We start from the raw sequence: 26,662 nt of genomic DNA on the forward strand, positions 1-26,662 counted from the left end.
GAAAAAGTGCGTTTCCAGGGGAGAGCAAACAATCTTCTTAGGACTACTTTTTTTTGTTTGTCAACAAAAACTGTAATTGTGCTGTTTACTGTTCCCCTTCTGTAGTTTTTTTTTTTTTTTTTTTTTTGGGTTAGGGTTTAATGCTTATGGGTAATTTTTTGAGGGAGGTGCATATTTTAACTTATTTTGATAAGGCCTTTTAGTTGCGTACATTTGTTGATGACACAGCCAAAACTGTCCTTTGCAGATTACTGCATACTTGTGCATTAAAGTAATGTACACCAAAGCACTACATTTATGCAAAAAATGTTAGGCAGGCCTTATGTGAGAGGCAAAGGTTCTGCATGTGGAAGTAGCAGGCAGAGAGAGCAGGTTCTGCAGGACAAAGTGGTGGTATGGCTGCCTGCTTTTTCTAAACAGCATCGGCATGTGCAGGTGGTAGTTGAGTGGCTGACAAAGCCTTCTTCTTCCTCCTCTTAGGCAAAAAACATTGAGTTGTCTGCAACTGTTGCTAATACACCCTCTTCTTCCTTGATGGTTTCATCTGGGAGACACCAGCCGCATTACTGCCTTGCTGTACAAACAAGTCAAATACTACAGATCTGCATTTCAATAAGAGCATACAGGCATCCCTCCATCGCTATTCGAGTGTTGCATTATTTGTGGATAGAATATGTCTGTCATCTCGAATTGACCCACTCTGTTGGACAAGTACCTTTTACACCTCCCATAGCCTCTGGAATATAAACTTTTGGGGCCATAGATTATACTGCACAGGTCCTCCAAATGCTCTAGGCCCCCTTTTGGGAGTTCATGTGCTGATACGGGGGCTGTGGCAGATTTTTTCCACCTCCCGCTTATCTTGTTTGTCTGGCGCAACTGTGGCGGTCTAATCCCTTTTCATCCTTTAAATTATGGTCTCTCTCGGTTGAATCATTAACACATGGGATTAAGTTTACATATATGGAATCCTCTAACTTATTGTCCCTGAAGAAGACTCTAACTCTGTATGTTAAAAAGCATTGGACTTTTCCTGTTTCCTTGACAGTTGATTTGCGACATTCCAGTAGCTGGTTTCATGCTATTCTTATCATCATGTGTTTGATGTTATCTTTTCTTTTCATCATGTATTTAATGTTTCAATACATTTGTACTTTCATGATTTAACCACTGTTTATGGTCCGTTCAAAATCCCACCCTTTGAGGAACCCTTTTCACTCTTCTTCTTCTTCCTTGAGGCCAAATAATTACATTTTAGTCTCATCTGACCATGACACCTTTTTCCATGTAGCCTCAGAATCATCAAGCTGTGTTTTGGCAAAGCTCAGTCGTGACTGCATGTGGCCTATCTTGAGAAGTGGCTTTTTTCTTGCAACCCTCCCATACAAGCCACATTTGTGGAGAATTTGTGATATTGTTGTCACATGTACACAATGACCACTCTATGTCATAAATTCCTGAAACTGCTTCAGATTTGCTCTAGAGGCCTTTTGGTAGCCTCTCTGACCAGTGTCCTCCTGGCTCTTTCATCCAGTTTGGAGCGACGTTCAGGAAGCGTCTGTGTTGTAGCAAATACCTAACATTTCTTAATAATAGACTTCACTGTGCTTCTAGGCATTGATAAAGCTTTTGAATTTTTTTGTATCCATCTCCTGACTTGTGCCTATCCAAAACTTTATCCTGGAGATATTTTGACTGTGCCTTGCCACCCATAGTTGATTATTTATTTCAGTTGCCTTACCAGGGACTGAAATGCTGAGGAAAGCTCTTTTCATGCTGAGCTAATCAAAATGACCACAGCTGATCACAGTTGAAAGACAAATGGCTTTGTGTGCCATTGAGAAGGTTATTAGCTAAGGGGGGGTGACCCTTTCTCCAAATCAGTGTTTCTGTTTTTTATCTTTATCTTATTTTCTGACATTTGATGTCATATCTTTCACTTGGATGTTATACATTGCATAAATATAGCTGAGATTCTTTTCTATACTCATTGTAAACATAGGGTCTGGATTTCCAGGGACATCACTGACCATTCATGAGCATGACCATATTTGGTCAATAACATCACGGAAATCCCAGAGAAGTCATTGAAAAAAAATATGGTCATGTCCATAGATAGTCAACAACGTCACCCAGGAACCCCATCCCTTTGCTTACATTGGGAAAATGGTGACTCGTGCTAAAACAAACTATAGTGTATATGGCTGAAAGGTAACCACAACCTTAGTGAAAACCAAATACAAAATGAAAATGTGATAATATATGACAAACCACACTATGCAAAATTTGAGGGAGTATTCAAAAACCCCCTTAAGCAAATATAGAGAATATATACAATATTATTTCAAAATTGGTGCAAAAAAATCTTTAAACACAAAAGGTTACAATGTATGATATAAACAAATAAAAATTAAAAATAATGGAAAAATAGTCCATATACGAAAACACCCAAAAAGTGATATGACAATCCAAGATTATTCAATTGTATGGAATCCTAGGTGTATGGGTCCACCACCATAGATAGAGTGCCTGGCCGCTTACCAGAACCCCATGACCCCCCGTTACAGAGGGTCTAAATGGGCTGTGAAATCCTGCTATTCCGGAACTCCCAGGGGTCAGGATGGAGGCTGGAATGGGACATCAGGGACTGTAGTACAGATGAATGGATCCACAGGGAAAAAGACTTGGCCCTCAGCAGAGTAGTATCATCATAAAGGAGAGAAAGAGGAGGGCTCCGATAGTGTAAAATCAAATGGTATTTATTTAAAAATATAGTAAACACTCACATGTAAAATAGGAAAGAACATCCTCAGAAGAAGAACAGTCTGTGGCACCGGCCAGATGATCACAGACAGCCCGTCCTGCTGGAGTTGCAACGACAGTGGGAGGTGACGCGATAATACCGCTCAGAAGAATTGCGTCTTCCAGGGGCACCAATTTTGATATAATATTGTATATATTCTCTATATTTGCTTAAGGGGGGTTTTGAATACTCCCTCAAATTTTGCATAGTGTGGTTTGTCATATATTATCACATTTTCATTTTGTATTTGGTTTTCACTAAGGTTGTGGTTACCTTTCAGCCATATACACTATAGTTTGTTTTAGCGCGAGTCACCATTTTCCCATCTTACGTTATGTGTTTGTGTCACATATAGGACATTGCAGCATATATTATATATATATTTTTTTGATGCGCAGTTATTTTTCACTTTTTCTTGCTTCCTTTGCTTACATTGCAGTGGCGGGGACTTTGAGATGGCATTTGGCAGGAGTCAAGCGACAGGTTTGGACATGTTGGTGGGTGGTGGGTTTTTACCAGACTTAAAGGGTCTGTTATGATTTGGGGGGGCAAATGCCGTTTTTTTATCTTGTTTTCATGGTGTCCCCCTAAAAATCCATACCAGACCTTAAGGGCCTAGTATGAATTCCCTGGTTGTTAGGACTCCAGCAGCTGCTGACTCCCTAACAATTTAGCTGTCGCATTTAGCAGTGCTAAATGTTTTGTTCTGCACTGCAGCTGGAGTGAACATCCATTTGTTTTTCGTTTGTGCAGGATTTTCAATAGACAGTACACTGTGCAGAAGTCACCCTCATATTATTTTCCCTGCTGGTCAAATGTTCTTAGCTCATGTCAGGCTATTTTCTCAATTAGCAAATGTGGTGGAATGGACTAATGGCACATTTTTTTTAGGACTGAATGTTAGGGAATGTTACATTCACTCAGTTAAAGGCAACAAGGAAACTATTATAAACATAAACATATAACAAACATTAAGGATATTATTCATTATGCTTACATTACTCTTTAGACATTCGCTAAACAAATTTTTATAAACAGACCCCTATGTAGAGTATGATATGTGTAGCATGTTACTTCTATTTTAATTAAAAATATATAAACTTTGCTTGTTTTTGGTCCTTCAAAGCTAAATAAAGATGTTTTTATATAATGAGGCCTACAAGAAATTTTTGAAGTGCTATTTTTAAAATGCAGCCTACTCCAAATATTCTAGTCTATACAATATTTCTTCTTTTTTATGTGACATATATACTGTGACCAATCACAATTACAAATGTAAACACTGGCTGTAGTTGGCAGTCAACTCTCTCTTTTCTCTCTCACACACAGAGCCGAGGTGAGAGGGAGAGAGCTAGGTGCCAACCACTGCTAGTGTTTCAATATTGCAGTATGTGATTACAGCCAGTATCTGCCAGCATTAGTTCCAATTTACAGACAATACCAGTATAACTAAACCTAGTACCAGTGCATGATTATCAACAGTACAAATGCATAATTACTGCTGGTACTAGTGCATAATTACAGTCAGTACCAGTGCCTGATCACAGCTGGTACTAGTGCCTAAATACAAATAATACTAATTCCTAATTACAGCCAATATCAATGTCCGATTAAAGCCGACACCAGCTCTTGATTACAGCAAGTGCCAGTGCCTGGTTATAACCAGTTGCAGTGCCTGTTTACAGCATGTGCCATTGCCATATTACAGCTTTTGACAGTGCTGAATGCAGCTGGTGCAGTTATAACCTGTTGCCTGGTTTACAGCCAGTATTAGTGCCTGATTGCAGGTGGTACCAGAGCTTGATTAATGCTGATACCAGTGCCTGATTAAAGCCAATATCAATGCCTGATTACAGTAAGTGCTAGTACCCATTTAAAGCCAGTGCCAGCATCTGCTTACAGCCAGTACCAGTGCCTAATTACAGCTAGAATTGGAAATGCATGTGGCAAGCACTAGAAGAGGGGCGTTGAAATATCAGTCATGAAGAAATAGGGCACCACTGTCCCAGAGACACTTTTTGTAGATAACCCCTCTAATTTAGTAGTGGCTGTCATCTCCCCCATTTACAGCCCAATCAGGCATTAAGGTGGAAACTGAACATTTTACTATTTATTGTTTTACTTGTTTGTCAATGAAGAACTATTAGCTTGAATTTTAGAACAATGTAACCCATATGCCCAACAGTGCATTGCCAGTGATCCAGATTTCAGTTATGCCAGACCATTTAAGTGCAAGCCTATAACTGTTTCAAGATTTAAAACACTAATTAAACATGGGAATAACCAAAAAAAGCAATCATAATTCTTTGAGCCCTCCCAGAAGTCAAATCCCCTGGATGCCTATTTTAAATGGGTAGCAATCAAAGGATAGTGCATGAACTTATGTCACCTCTTTGCTTCATCGGGAATAAATTATAATCTAGAGTACAAACATGTTTTTCCCAAACAAATCATAGCTTGGGTTATAATGTGACCAAATTGTTTCCTCAAATAACTTCATAACACAATGTTGAGAAGGGGAAGTCAGTAAGTTTGCGTAGTAAAGAACTTTTGCCACCTAAATGGAAAGATAAATGGATTTTTTGTCTTTCATCTATCTACTCAGATACAGCAATGCAAATTCAAAGAAATTCTTGTCTGGCTCAATTTAAATGACCAGGTGCCCTACCTGGCAACCTAAGGCACTGGTGCAAAAAAAAGTTTACCTCTATTTATTTCAATTGGCTATCTACAGGAAGTTTTTTTCTAAAATATCAAGAAGAAATCAGCTCTAATTTACAAGAAAGGCCCTGAAACCATATAGATTTAATCTGATGACATTTACCTGATGTTATCCCTTCTACCCAAGCAGACAAACACCTCAAAACAAATGCTGTGTATTCAGCAAAGATGGCGTAAGATTAACATTCATCGTTTTTCTCCCCACTGCCCTCTACATCTGGCCTCTGCAAAAAGGACGGCTTCTGTAGCTATCATACCCCACTATTAGATATTAGTTAGGTTTTAGATTGCACAGCATGCTGATAATGTTTGGAGTCTGAGAAGATACAGCCAGTAAAAGTGTTTCCATTCTTCAGATTACATCAAGTGCCATCGGGGGTTATTTACTAAAGGCAAATCCACGTCGCACTACAAGTGCACTGCAAATGCACTTGAAAATGCACTTGGAAGTGCAGTCGCTGTAGATCTAAGGGGGACATGCAAGGAAAATAAAAAAAAGCATTTTAGCTTGCACATGATTGGATGATAAAATCAGCAGAGCTTCCCCTCAGATGTACAGCGACTGCACTTACAAGTGCACTTTCAAGTGCACTTGCAGTGCACTTGTAAGTGCAGAGTGGATTTGCCTTTAGTAAATCAACCCCATTGTTTTCAGTTTGCTAATCACAGCCAGTGCCAGTGTTTCCAGTCTGTGAATCATACCAAGTGCCAATATTTTTAGTTTTGTGGATCAAACCTAGCGCCAGTGTTTTCAGTTTGCAAATCGCTGAGTGATAATAGCCAGTGGAGTGTTTCCAGTGATGGAATAAGGATTACAAACATTTTTTGTACTGTAAAATTTTTTTTTTTTTTTTGTGGTTGCATTTGTTATACCACACAGAGAACTGTTTAGTGTTCAGTTTTTGATACAATGTTGTTTGTATTTTGTGATACAAAATATACAATTTCTGGTAAATATTCAGTCTAAACATTCAAAAAGTCTCTCATATGTGCTATTCCCATACACAGGAGGTGCAGCACAATGTGTCTAAGGGGTCATTTTAAGTATGCCAATGCTGTGTGTAAGAAATATATTATCCAACTGATAACTTTGTGTAAAAAATGCTTTTTTTCTTTATTTTTCAAAAATGTGTGGCAAAAAATTAAATCTTCAAAGGACTCACCATGCTATTAGCAAAAAAACATACCATGTGGTGTTTGCTTTTCAACATATGGTTATGTTGTGGGTATTACTGTTGTCATGGCACTTCAGGGCCTCCAAAAATTAGATAGGTAGCCAGGAAAATCAGAGAAGTGATGTCCCATAAAAGCCTGAAGGTGCTCACTTGGAGTTTGGGCCCTCTATGCAATTAGGCTAGCTAGTCTTACATTGGGGTTGATTTACTAAAGGCAAATTCACTTTGCACTACAAGTGCACTTGGAAGTACAGTCTCTGTAGATCTGAGGGGTAGATCTGAAATGAGGGGAAGCATTGCTGATTTTATCATCCAATTATGTGAAGCTAAAATGCTGTTTTTTATATTCCTTGCATGTCCCTCTCAGATCTACAGCGACTGCACTTCCAAGTACACTTCCAGTGCACTTTCAAGTGCACTGGTAGTGCAAAGTGGATTTTCCTTTCGTAAACAACCCCCATTATGTAAACTCTATAACATTCACACAGACAAAATAATATTTTTAATATTATAATATTTATACCCATATAAATATTGGGTAATAAATACCACCACAATAAAGCTCTATCTGTTAAAAAGACTATATGATATTTCTTTGGGTATAGTGTTGCATGACCAAGTAAATGTCAATCAAACTATTATAGCACTGAAACCTGAAGAAACTGTCCTGGAAAGGAAGGGATTATAACATGCTGGTATTGAAATGGTTAAGGTACATGGTGTAACTGGGCCTGGTAATCATGTCCATTAGAAATAAAATGGTGGCAAGTGTCTTTCATATAATACACTTTTATTTTTATTGCAAAAGATAAAGCCTGCCTTTTCAGTTAAATGATCACACAGAGAGTAACTGTAACTCTGAGTTAAAGAGGTGCAAAGTAATAATGCAAAACAGGTGTGGGAGAGCAAAATACATCTGTGTACTGCAGAATAATGAAAACTGCACAAACATGGACTCTTCACAGCAATGTCTCTGTGACTCAATCAGAGTAACCTGTGTCTGTATATCATAGTCTCTATAAGAACCTATAACAACAAAGGGTCAAGATGAGAACCACTACCTCAGTAAAACAGTACAGAACACAGCTACTTGCAATAATACTTTTAGACAGCATGCTTCACATTAAAGTCAAGGGATCCAAGGCCCAAGGATGAAGGTCCACCCCACTGAAACTGGAGTACTCTGGTACCAAGCGGCGAGGGGCTTTTGAAGAAGCTGCATGCTTTCTGAGCTCCTGAGGGAAGGAAGCAGAGAAATGTATCTTCCCTGGAAGAGTCAAACCCCAGGAGTTAAAGAGGCCTGCGTTTGCATCTGAAAATGGTGAGTAAATGGGCACTTCGCTGCATACTATTAAACTGTTGTGCCACTTTCCAATTGTACAAAGTTGATGGCTTTCAATTTTTTTTTTTTTAATAAGTCCTTTTTTCAAGCTGAAAAATTATTTTGGTACTGCTGCTAAATCTAAGCGAAAATAAATGTAAAAGTTATAAAATCAACTATACATCTAAGATATGTGATGTCAGAATATGGTGTCACTGATGCCATCCCTGGAAATCATACTGTTCTGTAGCACTACATACAGCTTAAAGGCTAAGCTCACCTTTTGGAACATGTTACAGGTGCAACATTTAACATGCTCCAGCCACTGCCACAAGTTTCCCAGATGCCCCCCCCCCCCCCAGTGCGAGGGGGGTCCCTCTCCTTGCTCCTTCTCTCACAAATTAAAAACACCCACATAGCCGTGTCATACATTCTCAGTTTCCTGTGAATGAATGAACTACAACTACTGTTAACCACTGTGGCTATTATTTTTTCTTAAAAGGTGAACTTATTATTTAAAGACATTTCCTTGAAGTTACATTCCTCTGCACACTGTACAATGTTCGTTAAAAAAGTGTTTTGCTTTGGTAAATGTCTCTTTTATTATTATTATTATTCCGGATTTATATAGGGCCAACAGTTTGCACATCGATTCACAACGTGAGGGCAGACAGTACAATTACAATACAATTTGATACAGGAGGAATCAGAGGGCCCTGCTTTTTAGAGCTTACAATCTAGAAGGAAGGGTCAAGTGATACAAAAGATAACAACCGTGGGTGATGAGTTTTTGACAATAGCTTGCATGTTAGTCTTGAAAATGCAAGAATTTAGCATCAATCTTCACCTCTACTGTTAGGGGCAACTCTTAAACAAGTTGCTTTAAGTTTATATTGCTTTGTCAAAATATTGCTTCTATAAGAAAGATGACACGGAGTCAGGTATGTCTGTATCACAGTTCTGAGCATAAAGGACTGCTGCCTTTACTTCTTTCAAAGGCCTTTTTATAGGCAGCTCTACAAGCAGTAATCTTATCGGCATTACCAAATGAGGTTAAGGTACAAAGAGTTTCTCATCAGCGAACATGTAATGATTATTCAGCAGTTCCAAATTCCATCTAGATACAGATTGATACGTACACAGAAGAGAAAAGCACAAACAAAATAAATAGAACAATTGATACGTACATAGGTAAGAAAGGAGCACAAACAATTTAAATAGAACAATTGATACGTACACAGGTAAGAAAGGAGCACAAACAATTTAAATAAAACAATTGATACGTACACAATTACAGTGGAACTCTAAGTCATTATTTCAACCCTATCAATTTCCCCCTTTGACATCATCCTCTCCCTCCCCCTGGGTCCTCATGAATAAGTTCTAGTCAGTTTTTCCCCAGAGTCCTTTCCCTGACCGCGAGTTGTCAGAGGGGTAGAACCCATCCCCCTAGGTATTACCAACATCTTAAAATTCAAGAAGAGGAGTTTTATAGGAGTAGGGTGATGTCAATACACATTTATCAGTATACCCTGTCTATTCTCCTAATTTTCCTATTTATTTTCCTGTATACACATATATTTGTGATTGTAAGTGATATTAATATTAGAATAATAATTACCATTGGACTTAACAACCAGTGAAAGGTATTGGTTGCTGTAGAAGACATTCCACTAAATATATCCCACCAATGTGGTGCAGTATCCTGTTGTATCTGTGAGGAAAGATGTACTAGTCTACCTTTGTCAATAATTGCGGATACAAGGTTATTCTGTAGGGTATGTTCTAGTGTTAATTACCTACATTATAATCCTTATTCATCTCATATCCTGAATCATTTGCTACTTTAGGATCATCTATAGCCCATTCGAAAGTTGTTGTTTCCTCTACTTCAAGTACATTAATACCAGGAGTCCATGCATATATTTGTAAAACAGCAATCTTCAACAAAAAATATGTAAGTAGATATTTCATCATGTTGTTTTCTCGGGTTGTTTCTTGCAATGTGATGCGTGTATCCAGGTAGGTTTTCCTTCCAGCTTTACTGAGGTGGCTGTGGTCAAGAGTACTTGGTAAGGACCTTCAAACCTGGGTTCCAATGTCTTTCTGGTGTGTTTCTTTACATATACATAATCCCCTGGTAGCAGCGTATGTGTACCTGTTATTGAATTAGGGTCTGGAAGAGAAGAATACACACTTTTGTGGATCTTAGTTAGACGTTGTTGTAATTGTATCACATATGCAGTCAAACTATCACATTGCAATTGCATACTCTGTGGAAAGTATAAACATAATCTAGGTGCATTCCCAAAAAGTATTTCGTATGGGGATAATCCTGTTTTTCCTGTTGGAGTGTACCTTATAGAGAATAAAGCCAGAGGCAGGCATTCTGGCCAAGGCTTGTTTAACTCTTGCATGGCTTTTTGTATTTTTAGCTTTATTGTCCCATTTACTCTCTCCACTGATCCTGAACTCTGTGGGTGGTAAGGGGTGTGAAAACTTTGTTGAACCCCTAACATGGTCATTACATTCTGCATGATTTCTCCTGTAAAGTGTGTCCCCCTATCTGATTCTATGGTTTCAGGAAGACCAAACCTAGGTATTAACTCAGTGATCAGTTTCTTAGCTGTGGCTTTAGCTGTAGCTGATTTTACTGGATAACTTTCGGGCCAACCTGAGAATAAATCGATACACACGAGGACAAATTCAAAGGGGCCGCTCTTAAGCATTTGTATGTAATCAATTTGCAGTCTCTGGAAGGGGTATTGGGCCCGGACCTGGTGTTTTCATGGGGTTTTCACTTTCTGTCCTGGGTTATTCAGGAGACAGATTTGGCAGGCTGCACAGTAGTTTCTTGCAGTGCTACTGAATCCAGGGGCGAGCCATCCTTGGTTCACAATCCTATACATGGAATTGGAACTGACGTGTGTGGGTAGGTGAACTGCCGCTGCCATTGCTGGGTACAGAGAGGCAGGTAGGCATATTTTGCCTCCTTCCCTCCATACATTGTCAAGGTCTGGTGCTGCTCCCATCCTGACCCACTTATCTTTCTCGCTCTCCCCTGCTTGCTCCTGTAATTTACTCAGCTGCTGCCATGTTGGTTCTGGGATACTCACCTCTACCGCTGCTAAGGTCTCAGGGCTTCCTTCCCCTAGAGCTGCCTGTTTTGCAGTCAAATCTGCAAATGCATTTCCTTTTGCCTCAATTGTTTTTGCGCTCGTGTGTGCCGCTATCTTCATGATGGCCACTCGTTTAACCTTTTGAAGATTGTTCAGGACTCTCTTAATCCCTTCTCCATGTTTTACAGGTGTGCCTGCTGCTGTCAGATAACCTCTAGCCCTCCATATGTGGCCATAATCGTGCGCTACACCATAAGCGTAGGCAGAGTCAGTGTAAATATTCCCTTCTCGTCCTTTTAAGTATTCTAGGGCTTGTTCTAAAGCTTTTAATTCTGCTTCCTGTGCTGACATGTGGGCTGGTAAGGGCTGTGCTTCAATCACCTGGGTATCAGTCACTACAGCATACCCTGTGTGATATTTACCTTTGTCATCAGCAAACCTGCTACCATCTATATACAAGGTGTACTCAGCATTTAAAATCGGTGTATCTGTAACATGTGGGAATCCCATTGTCTCCTGTTCCATGAGCTGAAAACAATCGTGTTCATCTACTTCTTTAAACAAAAGAGTGTCAGTGTCCTCATTTCTTCTCTCACTAGTACTACTAGTACTATCATTCCCCCTTGCCAAATCTGGTGACTGAAGAGGCAAAAAGGTGGCCAAATTTAAGGTTGTACAGCGCTGAAAAGTAACATTTGGAGGTAAGAGTAAAGTACACTGTAACCTTAATTGCCTAGCCATTGAAATGTGTTTGGGCTGTACCTGAGACAAGATTGCATGTATGTCATGTGTGGTATGCACTACGACTGGATTGTCTAGAACAATCTCTAATGACTTATCTATGATAATTGACACTGCAGCTACCGCCCGTACACAGGACGGTGAACCTCTAGATACTGGATCTAATGCTGCTGAAAAGTAAGCGACTGGTCTTTGTTTTACATGTGCCTGTGTCAGAACACCTGTGGCGTGTCCAGCGATCTCAGCAATGTACAGATTAAATATCTTGGTGTAATCTGGTATACCAATAGCCGGGGCAGAAATCAACAACTTTTTCAAAGTGATAAACGATTCATAAGCTACTTCTGTAAGCATATACGGTACAATTTTCAAACAATCGTATAATGGCTGCATCAAAGCGCTAGCATGTGGTATCCACTGTCTACAATATGACACGATACCTAAAAACATACGCAATTGTTTGAAATTCCGTGGGGGTAACATTCCTTTATCACTTGAACCCTCTCCTCAGTGAGATGTCTCGTACCCTGTGATATACAATGTCCCAAAAAGATAACTTTTTCCTGACACACTTGCAACTTTTTCTTATTAACCTTGCAACCTTTTTCTGCCAAAAATCGCAACAAATTAAGGGTGGTGTGCAGGCTTTCAGTCTTTCACTTATCTGTGGAATTAATCCTTCCATAAACTGTCTATTGAAGGCTCAGATCGTGACTGGCAGCTCTAAATCCATTCCCTCATCTGCCATCATACTTTCTATAGATAAGTAAAAGTCTGATACAGTCTGTCCTGGCATTTGTTTCATGGGTGATATTGACCCCCCCCCTCTTGTTGTTTTGCCTGACAGAAAGCTTCTAATCTAGCAATAAAAGGGGCCCTTGAGTCTATGTGTCTGACGTGTCCTGCCTCCAGGTTGCCATCCCCATCAACTTGTCCTGCAGGTCTGTGTGGACCTATTTCTGTCATAAACTGGTTAAACAGGGTCAGAGTCATTTTGTGTCTGCATAGATCCTCCCCATCCTGCCAGGTTGCTTCATGTGTATTCATTAACTGTGTCACAAATCTACAGAAAGCAGCTGGCTTTGCTACCGGGTCTGGGGCGCTCTGTATTAATGCCATAAGGGTGTCTGCCGACCATGGTGCCCAAGTCCTTATTTGCATTCTACGAGTGACAGTAGGCGGGGCATTTGGATGGGCTGCTTGTCCAAATTCTGGATTGTTTACCTGAACAATGCGTGTATCAGTGCGTACGGGAGCTACAGTTTCTGGATGAGGTTTTTGTGCCCCACAATGCACACATTCTACTGCCCATTCTGGGTTTTGTGCTTCACAATCCTGACAAACCCATCCTCTCCCCTCAAGTACCGGATATATCTTGTGTGGTTTACGTTCTACGTCAGTGTATGGGGGTGGGATGGCTGAGCTGGGAGCCTCGACATTTTTTGTTCTTCTATCTTTCATATCCCAACCATCACAATCTGAATTATATTTCCACCCCTCTTCTTTCGCTCTATTTGAGACCTTAATTAAGCATTGAACCTGACGCATCCATTGCTTCTCTAACACCTCTCCTTGTCTGTCTCTTTTTATTTCACTCCATATATCCGGGTCTAAGCCCGCTGCTCCTTTCACCTTAAATTTACGAAGGACATCCTTTAAGTCCTGTGCTTCGGTTTTCCCATAAATGTTCTTAATTATCTGTGGCACCGTATAGTGCGCCACAATTCCCTGACGGGGTTTTGTGTTCCTCTGGCCCATTCTAACAGTCCTGCCTAGGTAGTGTGTGGGACACTTAGTGTACAATATAATGCGGCTACAACATATACAAGAATGAATAATTACTTTATATGCTAGCCCAATAACAAACCAGCTAAGTTACACTAGTTCCTCGTTGCCTTCCTCCTAGGGTGCTAGAATACTAAAAACCTCTTCCGGAATGAGATTTCTGAAATCGAATTACTTTATATGCTAGCCCAATAACAAATAATTACTTTATATGCTAGCCCAATAACAAACCAGAATGCGGCTGCAACATATACAAAAAAATGCGGCTACAACATATACAAGCATTCCTTTAAGTGGCCGGGTATCCGACTAGATCTCCGGACTTTATGGAGATCTTATTCCCTCCCCGTATCTGGGAATCCCTCTCATACACTCTTATCCCTGCTTTATGGAGCAGACAGGGCTTATACTCTCAACCCTTCTATGGTTTATGAGTTAGATGTGAGGTTAAGCATAAGCGTCAGACCCCCAAGCTCACAAGCCCTCAAGTTCCCAATCATGTGAGGTAAGGCGCATTCCATTGCTTAGTTTGGCAATCCCCTTCTAACTCATACCACCCTTGACAAGGCTCATTCACTTTCTCAACAAGACAGACAAGACAGACACAGACAACAAACAAACAAATAATTCCAGCAATATAAACTAAAATATGCAGTAATTCTAGACTCACCACTACAGAGGCTGGTGTTTTAAAACCAGGAGAACCGTAACTGACAGAACGGATAGGCACAAATCAGGGGAGCACAGAATATAAGAAAAATAAAGCTTTTTCTTACCTGGCCAGGTTTTTTGATCTGTGGTTCCCGGAATGCCTATTCCTTTTTGTTCCGTCAGCGTAGCTCAGCCACCTCTTGTAGTATCATCGGTGAGTCCCTCGTCCGGGCGCCAAAATGTTAGGGGCAACTCTTAAACAAGTTGCTTTAAGTTTATATTGCTTTGTCAAATTATTGCTTCTATAAGAAAGATGACACGGAGTCAGGTATGTCTGTATCACAGTTCTGAGCATAAAGGACTGCTGCCTTTACTTCTTTCAAAGGCCTTTTTATAGGCAGCTCTACAAGCATTAATCTTATCGGCATTACCAAATGAGGTTAAGGTACAAAGAGTTTCTCATCAGCGAACATGTAATGATTATTCAGCAGTTCCAAATTCCATCTAGATACAGATTGATACGTACACAGAAGAGAAAAGCACAAACAAAATAAATAGAACAATTGATACGTACATAGGTAAGAAAGGAGTACAAACAATTTAAATAGAACAATTGATACGTACACAGGTAAGAAAGGAGCACAAACAATTTAAATAGAACAATTGATACGTACACAATTACAGTGGAACTCTAAGTCATTATTTCAACCCTATCACTACAGACTTCCATTGTATTCACTGCTAAGTTTTGTTTTCATTCATTTCAAACAGCATTTGACAACCCTCCAATGAATGGGCAGATTTGCCCATCCATATTAAATATAGAATTAAATCAGTAAGCTATAAAAACCTGTTAAAAATGTGTTGATTATGCCTGAAATTCCTGCCCTGTGTCCTGTTTACTCTGAAGTCTTATCTAAATAATATCAGTGGCTTATGTCTGTGAGCCACAGAACAACCCGACTACCCCCAATGCTACAGAGATTAAAAAAGGGAAAGGAGTTCTGTAGTGAAAGGATTTCCTGTCCTAGGCTGATAATGCTGCTTCTCGATAGATAAAGTACAATGAGCAATTATTGTCACTCTAGGACAGGAAGTGGGTTCATGTCAGGATTACAGAGTGAAAAAAGAGAAATAAAGCCCCTTAAAAAGAAAATGAATTCAGCCATTAGGTCCAATGACTGGCAAGCTGCAATACTTTTCTATATTTTTATCTTGAGTTTATATGCATGTTGATTCTGACATGCGGTAATACTGTGGTAATACACTCCATTTTTGAGCACCAAATGATGGAAATACTGACAATTTAGTTGATTGCCCATTATATGTTATGAAATGTGTGGCCAACATTTAGTCTGTAAAGTGGTCCCTGCATATGAAGCATTTTGCATTTTAGTTACTTCGTGAAAAACTTTTGATGATTATGATAGACCCCTTCTGACAAAGCACAAAAAAAATCAGAATGACTATCATGCAGAGATGTTGAAAAATATAAAATTAAAGAGGAGGTCCAGCCAAAAAAAAAAAGTTAAAGCCAGCAGCTACAAATATGGCAGCTGCTGACTTTTAACCACTTCAGTACAGGCCATTTTCACCCCCTTCCTGCCCAGGCCAATTTTCAGCGCTGTTGCATTTTGAATGACAATTGCGCAGTCATGCAACACTGTACCAAAATTACATTTTTAGCATGTTTTACCTCCACAAATAGAACTTTCTTTTGGTGGTATTTGATCACCTCTGCGTTTTTTTTTTGTGCTATAAACAATATAAGAGTGACAATTTTGAAAAAAACACAATAATTATTACTTTTTGCTATAATAAATATCCCAATTAAAAAAAAAAAAAAATTTGTCAGTTTAGGCTGATATGTATTCTTCTACATATTTTTGGTAAAAAAAATTGCAATAAGTGTATATTGATTGGTTTGCGCAAAATGTATAGCATCTACAAAAAGGGGATAGATTTATGGCATTTTTATTATTATTTTTTTTTTTTACTAGTAATGGCGGCGATTTGAGATTTTTATCATGACTGTGACATTGCGGTGGACACATTGGACACTTTTGACACTATTTTGGGACCATTCACATTTATACAGTGATCAGTGCTATAAAAATGCACTGATTACTGTATAAATGTCACTGGCAGGGAAGGGGTTAACACTAGGGGGCGACCAAGGGGTTAAATGTGTTATCTAGGGAGTGATTCTTACTGTAGGGGGAGGGGACACACAAGGGGAGGAGACCGATCAGTGTTCCTCTGTACTGGGAACACACAAACGGTCTCCTCTCCCCTGACAGGACGTGGATCTGTGTGTTTACACACACAGATCCACATCCCAGCTCTGTTACCAGCAATTGCGGGTGCCCGGTGGACATCAAGGCCTCCAGGCATGTGCAACCGCTCCCGAGTGACGTGGCCGTGTGCGCGCCCCCTAGGTGGCCGGGAAGCCCAGGACGTCATATGATGCCTGTCCAGGATGGGAAAAATCCCTCCTGCAGATGTCATTTGACTATGGGCGAGGTAGGAAGTGGTTAATATTAGGGCACTTACCTGTCCAGGGAGCCCGTGATGTGGTCACCCCAGCCAATCTTCGGATTGACCTTTCGGCTTCACTGCTGGTTCCCTACTGCACATGTGCGTGCTGTGCTTTTTAAAATTTGCCCGGGGGCGGGGGAAGGGGGAGAGAACTTCCGGGAGATCAGGCTGGGACTGTCCCTGGAAGTGAGGAAGGGGACATGTCATTAACGTGTCCCCGTTCCCCCCCTCCCCCCTGAAAGGTGCCAAATGTGACACTTGAGGAGGGCAGCAAACATAAAAGTGGAAGTTCAATTTTTGGGTGGAAGTCCGCTTTAACATTTAATGATTATAATGTATTTAATCACGTATTGTTTCTGGCACTGCATCAGTTCAACAGTGCTAAAAGTGTGCAACTTGCTGCGATGTCAGCAGTCAGCCAGCACTGGCGGATTACAGTTATCCTGATACTGTTTCTTCCTTTGTGGCAATGTTCTAGTGAAATGTTTCACCATCAAAGAAATGTGTTAAATCATCTTTATCGACTTTAAAAGACAGAAATTTTTATACATAATGGTGATAACAAATGCCATTATGCCCTGAATGCATACCTGGACATGCATGAGTTACACAAAGCATCCAGTAATGCAAACAAAAATTAATAAACCTAAAAAATATATAGAAGAAATTGCAAAAGCAGAAGTTTTTAAACGGTGTGTGATTACAGATATACAGATATACAGTATCTCACAAAAGTGAGTGCACCCCTCACATTTTTGTAAATATTTTATTATATCTTTTCATGTGACAACACTGAAGAAATGACACTTTGCTACAATGTAATGTAGTGAGTGTACAGCTTGTATAACAGTGTAAATTTGATGTCTCCTCAAAATAACTCAACACACAGCCATTAATGTCTAAACTGCTGGCAACAAAAGTGAGTACACCCCTAAGTGAAAATGGCCAAATTGGGCCCAAAGTGTCAATATTTTGTGAGGCCACCATTATTTTGTGAAGCATGGAGTTCACCAGTGCTTCACAGGTTGCCATTGGAGTCCCCTTCCACTCCTCCATGACAACATCACGGAGCTGGTGGATGTTAGAGACCTTGCACTCCTCCACCTTCTGTTTGAGGATGTACCCATAGATGATTAATAGGGTTTAGGTCTGGAGACATGCTTGGCCAGTCCATAACCTTTACCCTCAGCTTCTTTAGCAAGGCAGTGGTCGTCTTGGAGGTGTGTTTGGGGTCGTTATGTTGGAATACTGCCCTGTGGTCTCGAAAGGGAGGGGATCATGCTCTGCTTTAGTGTGTCACAGTACATGTTGGCATTCATGGTTCCCTCAATGAACTGTAGCTCCCCAGTGCCGGCAGCACTCATGCAGCCCCAGACCATGACACTCCCACCACCATGCTTGACTGTAGGCAAGACAAACTTGTTATTGCACTCCTAAACTGGTTGCCACACTACACACACTTGACACCATCTGAACCAAATAAGTTTATCTTGGTCTCATCAGACCACAGGACATGGTTCCGGTAATCCATGTCCTTAGTCTGCTTGTCTCCAGCAAACTGTTTGCAGGCTTTCTTGTGCCTCATCTTTAGAAGAGCACTGACAGGCTGACCCCCACCTCTTCAACCTCTGTAGCAATGCTGCACTCATATGTCTATTTCCCAAAGACAACCTCTGGATATGACTCTGAGTACATGCACTCAACCTCTTTGGTCGACCATGGTGAAGCCTGTTCTGAGTGTAACCTGTCCTGTTAAACCGCTGTATGGTCTTGGCCACCGTGCTGCAGCTCAGTTTTAGGGTCTTGGCAATCTTCTTATAGCCTAGGCCATCTTTATGTAGAGCAACAGTTCTTTTTTCAGATCCTCAGTGAGTTCTTTGCTATGAGGTGTCATATTAAACTTCCAGTGACCAGTATGAGAGAGTGAGAGCGATAACACCAAATTTAACACACCTGCTCCCCATTCACACCTGAGACCTTGTAACACTAATGAGTCACATGACATCGGGGAGATAAAATGGCTAATTGGGCCCAATTTGTACAGTTTCACTTAGGGGTGTACTCTTGTTGCCAGCGGTTTAGACATTAATGGCTGTGTGTTGAGTTATTTTGAGGGGACAGCAAATTTACACTGTTATACAAGCTGTACACTTACTACTTTACATTGTAGCAAAGTGTCATTTCTTCAGTATTGTCACAGTAAAAGATATAATAATATATTTACAAAAATGTGAGGGGTGTACTCACTTTTGTGAGATACTGTAAATTACAGGATATTTTGATTATTAGCAACCAAAAATCTATAGGATACAACACAAAGTGTTCAGGAAGAAAAATCTTTGTTGTGCAGTATTATTAACCACCTCAAGTCTGGATACTTTCATCCTCTTCCAGTTCAGGCCAATTTTTAGCTTTCTTTTTTTTTTTTTTTTTTTTTAGAAGAAGAAGAAGTAGGTACAAATCATTATGTGAAGGCCTCGGAATGGAGGCATAATTATCTTCATAGGACAAGAAAAAGATTTCAGCTTTCAGCACTGTCACACGTTGAATAGCAATTATTCAAGCATGCAGCCCTGTACCCAAATAAAATTTTTATAATTTTTTGAGACAGATGGAGCTTTACTTTGGTATTATTTAATTATTACTGAGTTTCTTACTTTTTGCTATAGAAATTAAAAAGTATCAAAACTTTTCAAATTTTTGTTAAATAAGTTTGAAATCAAATAATATTTCATCATAAATTTAGGCCAAAATGTATTCTGCTACCTCTTTTGGTGAAAATAACCAAAATCAGTGTAAATTATTTAGTCTTTGTGAAAGTTATAGAGTCTACAAACTATGGTATATACAGATTTGAAAATTGTTCAACCTGGATGTACTGACTACCTACCGTATATCATTTCTTGAGGCCCTTAAATGCCAAGACAGTACAAATACCCCTCAAATGACCCCTTTTTGCAAAGTAGACAGATAATTAATAAAAGGGCATGGCGAGTTGAAAGTAAATACACTTTTTTGCTCAAAGTTGTAATTTTAAAAAGGTTTTACTTATACTGTACATAGGCATACATACAATTACACATTCTGCTAAACCTCATGTTATTGATGTCACCACATGTGTGAGACTTTTTCACAGCCAAGCTACATAGAGAGACCCAAAATCCAATAAGCACTATCAGGCACTCTAGACACGTAAATTACACATCTGATTTCCTGACTACTCATCACATTTTATAGGCCCTGGAGCACCAGGACAGTGGAAACACCCACAAAATTACCACATTTTTTCTAACACACAGAATATGCATTCTTAGAACAACACCTCAACACATTCTTTTCTTCCCGAGTATGCGGATACACATGTGTGAGACCGTTGTAATGTTTGGACTGATTATGTACTGGATATTTCAACCTGTGTATCACAAAAATCAGCCACCACTGTATAGGAAACAATGAGGGTTATTTACGAAAGGTAAATCAAATCCACTTTGCACTACAAGTGCAAACTACAAGTGTAAAATGCACTTGAAATTGCACTGAAAGTGCATTTGGAAGTGCAGTCGCTGTAAATCTGAGGGGTAGATCTGAAATGAGGGGAAGCTCTGCTGATTTTATTATCCAATCACGTGCAAGCTAAAATGCTGTTTTTTACTTTCCTTGCATGTCCCCCTCGGATCTACAGTGACTGCGCTTCCAAGTGCACTTTCAGTGCAGTTTCAAGTGCACTTTGTACTTGTAGTTTGCACTTGTAGTGCAACGTGGATTTGCACTGAAGGACACTGTCCCTGGCAGCGCTGGGGACATTAGGACAGGTGACAGATGGCTGCCTGTGGTTGGTTTACACTGTTGGGCAGAGATGTCACTGTTAGACACTGTTGGGCCGAGATCAGGGACACAGTGAGCTGGCTGGTAATGTTTTTTGTTTGTGAACATTGCGTGCAAAGGCTGAAAATTACTCACAGTTAGCTCTCACAGTAGCTCTCTTCTCACATATAATGGTGGTGATCAGGTCCCACTGTTATGGTGGTGATCAGGATGCTGGTGTGGCGGTGGTCAGGACACACTGGAATCATGGTGATCAGGATGCCTGTGTAGTGATGATCAGGACACACTGGTATGGCAGTGATCAGGATGCTGGTGTGGCTGCGATCGGGACCCGCTGGTATGGTGGTGATCGGACGCAGAAATCACATGGCAGAGGACTGATTTAATTGGTCCTGTACCATGTTCAAGTGAACTGCTGTGTCTGAGGGACAAACCAATCACCAGGCTCTCAGATGCACTCTCTAGGAGCCATGCACTCACGCGTCTGAAATGGAAGGAGGCACACGCATCAGTGCTCATCCTGTTCAGCCTGTTATGTACATGGATAGACGTGGACTGGATGTGAAGCAGTTAAAGCTGACATCTGGTTAGTCTTTTACAGTAATTTTTGGTGCCCCCCCAGGAGAATAAGGGTTAAATATTTGTTGGACAGAGCGTGGACATGAAAATATATTATTTTGATATATATAGCTCTCTAGTGGCAGTAGGACTGAAAGGAGGAAGGAACCTTTCCAAGTTGCTGAACAGAACGGTCATGAGCAAAAAACATTTATGAATTGGAGAAAAAGTAATATTACAATTAAACATGAAACACTATTTCCAAATTAAGGTAGGATTGTACAAGTGCAAAGTTTCATAATCAATTCAAAACAATGTTTCTGGTGTATATAGCAATTTAGGAGTCCCTGAATCATTTTAGTGCACACCATTATTTTTATATGCAAAATTTGCATGAGAAAGTTGAAATAAACTCAATTTCAGAAAAAAAAAACAAATGTGCTGTCTTAGATTCCTGTGTAGTAATGTTTCTAATTGCTATAATGAATTTATAAACCGATACAACAATCCATTATGCATCACCATTAAATTGGACCCAAGTTGCTTTGTCTTCTAATGAAACAGCCATGCAGCAGCTAATATTAAAATTCAGGAGTTTATGTTGTATTATTCAAATCTACCTTTTAACATAAACAGATGACATTATATTACTATAGTGGAACATAATATCTCGACTGCAAAAACATTAATATATTTGTTAAGGTCATACTAATCCCTGAGGAACACCAGTGGAATATTTTAATCAGATAGCATTTTAGAAATGCAGTTTTACATACAATGTACAAAAACAAACAGCTAAAAGCCTTGAAAAATAAACGTACTCTGAGTCACACATTCTAAAAACAGGAAGCGCACAGGTAAAGAGAGGTAAAAGAAAAGTTATATTGTATATGCAAAATATATAGCATAATTAGCCAGACTACGTGTCATGTATAATTATTTGTGTGTATATAATGCCCACTCACATATTTATGTTTATAGTAAGTTTATGCCATGAAATATCTGTAATCACAATAAGCTGGGTGATAAAATCTTGAAAACTGAGATTACCTACCTGCTCACTGTGGCTGGTGAAGCCTGCTCAAGATCAAGTACCTCAAAAATCATGTTCTGCTGTGGACTCATTTGAATGATTTCTCCACTCATTAGGCAAAGCTAAAATTAAAAAATAAAATGAAAAAGGTATTGAAATTTGGCAAAGCTAAAATAATTTGAAAAAGATATTAAAAGTCACAAATGGTCTTGGTATTCCCAGTATAACCTCTCATATACAATCTCCAGACAGCCATAAGTAAAGGGCATCGTTAAAAAAATAAATACCAAAACTTCCTCAAGGAGCATGTTTTAACACAAATGAGCATTAGTGTCACGTACCTAATAGCTTGAGCCCAAATTGCAGAGGGAGGCCTCCATACGGGTCCTACTCGTGGCCCCTGGTAAAGTAACAGGAGGCACAGGAGTGAGGAGTGGTACGAGTTCCTGGCAGGAACAGTGGAGAAAGTCAGTCCAGAAGTCCAGGAATTCCTTGCAGAAGACAGGAGACAGGAACAGGAGGCAGGCTGGAACTGAAGTACTGAACTGGAACCAGGAACAGCTGATAGGTTGGCAGGCTGGAACTGGAGCACTGGACTGGAACCAGGAACAGCTGACAGGTTAGCAGACTGGAACTGGAATACTGGACTGGAACCAGGAACAGCTGACAGGTTAGCAGGTTAGAACCGGAATACTGGACTGGAACCAGGAACAGCTGAGAGGTTAGCAGGCTGGAACTGGAACACTGGACTGGAACCAGGAACAGCTGACAGGCTAGAAGGCTGGAACTGGAACACACTGAGAGTAGTCAGGCAGGCCAGGTCAGATATCAAGCAGGCAGTAGAAGAACCAGAGGAAGAGGCAGGAGAGTAAGCAAGAGCAGGCCGAGGGTCAGATGCAGGCGGATAGCTGGGATAGTCAGAGATAGCCGGGTATTCACAGGTTAAGTCTCAGATCAGGTTAAGGCACACAGAGCGCTCTAGAGCAGACAGCGAAGTTTGTATGTGACAGGCAGGCTTAAATAGCCTGCCTGGCGCCAACAGGAGCCTGCGTACATTCCCGCATGTGCGCATGCGCAATGGCGCCCTTGAACATGCGCCACTGAGCCTGGAGCACCTGTTAATGGCAGGATCTTCCTGACATTGCCCCCCCAAGGGGCAGCCTCCGGATGCACATCCGGTCAAACCTCTCAGAATGGGACCTTTTAAAGGACTGAACCAGTTTCTTAGCGTGGATGTTCCCCTCGGGTTCCCAAAAGTTTTCTTCGGATCCATACCCCTTCCACTTAATCAGAAATTGGTTCTGGTTGTTTCTCCTCCTGCAATCCAAGATTGACTCCACTTCAAATTCCTCCTCTCCATCTACTATAACAGGGTCAGGATTATCCGAACTTCGACCAGGAAGTGGATTGGAGACAGTAGTGACACATGAAACACAGGGTGGATTTTCAGTGAATTCGAAAGTTCTAGTTCATAAGCAACTTCATTGATTTTCCTTCTAACAGGAAATGGGCCTATAAACTTGGGCCCCAACTTCCTTGAAGGGCATGCCATCTTCAAGTTCACTGTGGATAGCCACACCAGGTGCCAGTACTAATTCACCTCGTCTTCTTTTGTCAAAAGTTTCTTTGTTGTGCTCCTGAGTCCTGGACATAGTTTCCTGTAATAGCTGATTATTGGGGGGGAAAGAAATTTATCTTTTCCTGAACTGCTGGCACCGTACATTCGGGAAGGGAATTGGGCAGGAATGAAGGATGAATGCTAAAGTTAGCAAAAAATGGAGTCTGCTTGGTAGTGGAGTGGGTGGAGTTGTTGTAGGTGAATTCAGTCAATGGGAGCAGGGAAATCCAGTCGTCTTGGGCAAAAGAGGAGAAACAGCGCAGGTATTGCTCGAGGGTTTGATTAGTCCTCTCCATTTGGTCTGAGGATGATAAGCGGATTAAAACGATAATTCAATATCCAGAGCTATGCAAAGGGACCTCCAGAATCGGGAGGAAAATTGTACCCCCCGATCTGAGACAATGTTGGCTGATACTCCATGGAGTTTGACAATTTCCTTAATGAATACCTGTGCTGTTTTGGGGGCTGAGGGAGTGCCTTTCATTGGAATAAAGTGTGCCATTTTTGACAGTCGATCTACTACCACAAAGATAGTGTATGATCTTTTGCCGGGGGTAGCTCGACAATGAAGTCAATGGATAACATCTTCCATGGTCTGTCTGGGACAGGCAAAGGTTTTAGTAGCCCACAGGCCTTGGCTCTACAATTCTTGCTCTGAACGCAATTTATGCAGGATTCCACAAAAGGTACGCTGTACCAGGTCAGTGGTCTTGGTTATGCCAAAAAAGCCCAGCCAGTGCACGATTGTGGCAAAGTTCCAATATGGCCACTCGTAGGTTTGTGGGTATGGAAATGTTATCTTTGTGCCAAAACAGGCCATCTCTAGCCCGTAATTCCAGTCCAATGGAGTGCGTCTTGATTCGAGAGAGCAGGTTTTCTTGAAGCAGGAGGAAATTTCCAGGAGAAAGGATAGTGTCTGCAAGAGAGATTTCCTTGGATTGGTGGAACATCTGGGACAGGGCATCAGGTTTAATGTTCTTGGAGCCTGGGTGATAAGTGACATGGAAAGAGAAACTGGAGAAAAAAAGTGCCCACCTGGCTTGTCGTGGCTTTAACCTCTTTGCAGATCTCAGATACTCCAGGTTCTTATGATTGGTGAGGATCAGAATTCGATGAGCAGCTCCTTCCAGCAGATAACGCAGATTTCATCGCTAGCAACTCTCGGTCTCCCACGTCGTAGTTTTTCTCCACTGCTGATAATTTGCGAGAGAAGAAAGCTACTGGATGAAGCAGGGCCCTGGTTCCCTGTCTTTGGGACAGTATTGCTCTCACAGCCATTTCAGAGGCATCCACTTCAAGTACAAATGGTAGGGAAGAGTCAATCAAGAGTCAGTGGATGTTTCAAGATGGAAGCAGAGGTAAAGAGTCCCTTGAGAGCCTCGAAGGCCGCTTGGGCCTCAGGAGACCAATGAAAGCGGATTCCCTGTTTGGTTAACTGGGTGATTGGAGCAATGATGGTCGAGAACCCCTTGATAAATTTTCGATAGAAGTTGGCGAACCCAACGAAACGTTGGATTCCTTTTTTGTCTGTCGGGACCGGCCAGTCTAGAATTGCAGCAATCTTATGGGGGTCCATCTTATGCCCTCACTGGAGATAATTAGTCCCAGGAATGGAAAACTTTCCTGCTCGAACTCGCATTTCTCTGCTTTCGAGTACAGGCCATGTTGTCGAAACCAGGCCAACACACATCTGACGTGCCTGCGGTGGGAGTCAAGGGAAGAAGAGAAAATTAGAATATAGTCTAGGTAGACAATGATGAATAAGTCTAAATAGTCACGAAAAACATCATTGATGAAGTACTGGAAGGTGGCGGGGGCATTGCACAACCCGAAGATCATCACCAAGTACTCGAACGGTTCTTAACGGTAATCTTGTTTAGCTCGTGGTAGTCAACGCAAGGTCAAAGGGTATGGTCTTTCTTCTCCGTGAAAAATATGGCTGTGCCTGCCAGAGACGTGGATAGGCGCATGAACCCCTTTTTCAAGTTTTCGTCAATGTATTCCTTTAATGCCCGCTGCTCCACCTCTGTTAAAGGAAAAATCCTACCAAAGGGAATTTCGGCTCTGTAAAGCAGCCCGATGGGGTAATCATAGGCTCAGTGGGGTGGTAGAGTCTCTGCCCCTTGTTTACTAAATACGTCCAGGAAATCATGGCAAGTCTCTGGAATGGATTGACATATTCCGACTTCCGTGTCCAGGCATAGTAGAGTAGAAGTCCCATGAGGATCTTGTTAACCAGAGAACTGTTGGCAGTAGGGTGAAGAAAAGGTGACCTCCCCTGTGACCCAGTTGATGTTAGGGTTGTGGGCTTATAGCCAAGGCATACCTAGACTCACAGAAAATAAGGGAGAGGAGATTATGTCCATGCGTAAAAGTTCTCAGTGTGAGCTAGAGATGGTAACGGTATGGGGGCGGTCTCTTGAACTACAGGCTCAGATTTAATGGCAGACCCATCAGCCAGATGAATAGAAAGTCCATGGGTCTTAGGAAGAAGAGGAATGCGGTGTTGGGCTGTGAAGGATAAATCCATGAAGTAACTACAGGCTCCAGAGTCAATAATAGTGGGTATTTGCAAAGTCTTTCCTGGGAGCTGTAACGAGACAGAGAGAGCAAGATGAGAGGTGGTCTTGTCCAAGGAGGTTACAACGTCAGGGGATATAGAAAGACACTTTACAGGGCAGTTTCTGACATAATGTCCAGGTTCTCTTCAGTATAAACACAGACGTTGACGCTCCTCAGGGGTAAGGGAAGGATGAAATACCCCTAGCTGCATG

The 26,662-nt window shown here is 40.9% G+C and overlaps 1 protein-coding gene across 1 annotated transcript in view; it reads right to left on the minus strand.

Annotated features, from left to right (window-relative positions):
- The window catches only part of LOC141133958 (dynein axonemal heavy chain 3-like), a 3,453,856-nt gene that overhangs the window by 1,959,451 nt on the left and 1,467,743 nt on the right, over positions 1–26,662 (minus strand). Inside the window, exon 36 of the mRNA XM_073623563.1 lies at positions 22,292–22,392. Coding sequence (XP_073479664.1) covers positions 22,292–22,392 — 101 coding nt within the window. The remainder of the gene's footprint in view (positions 1–22,291; positions 22,393–26,662) is intronic.

The sequence above is a fragment of the Aquarana catesbeiana genome, linkage group LG03 (assembly GCF_042186555.1).
Source record: "Aquarana catesbeiana isolate 2022-GZ linkage group LG03, ASM4218655v1, whole genome shotgun sequence".
Taxonomy (NCBI): domain Eukaryota; kingdom Metazoa; phylum Chordata; class Amphibia; order Anura; family Ranidae; genus Aquarana; species Aquarana catesbeiana.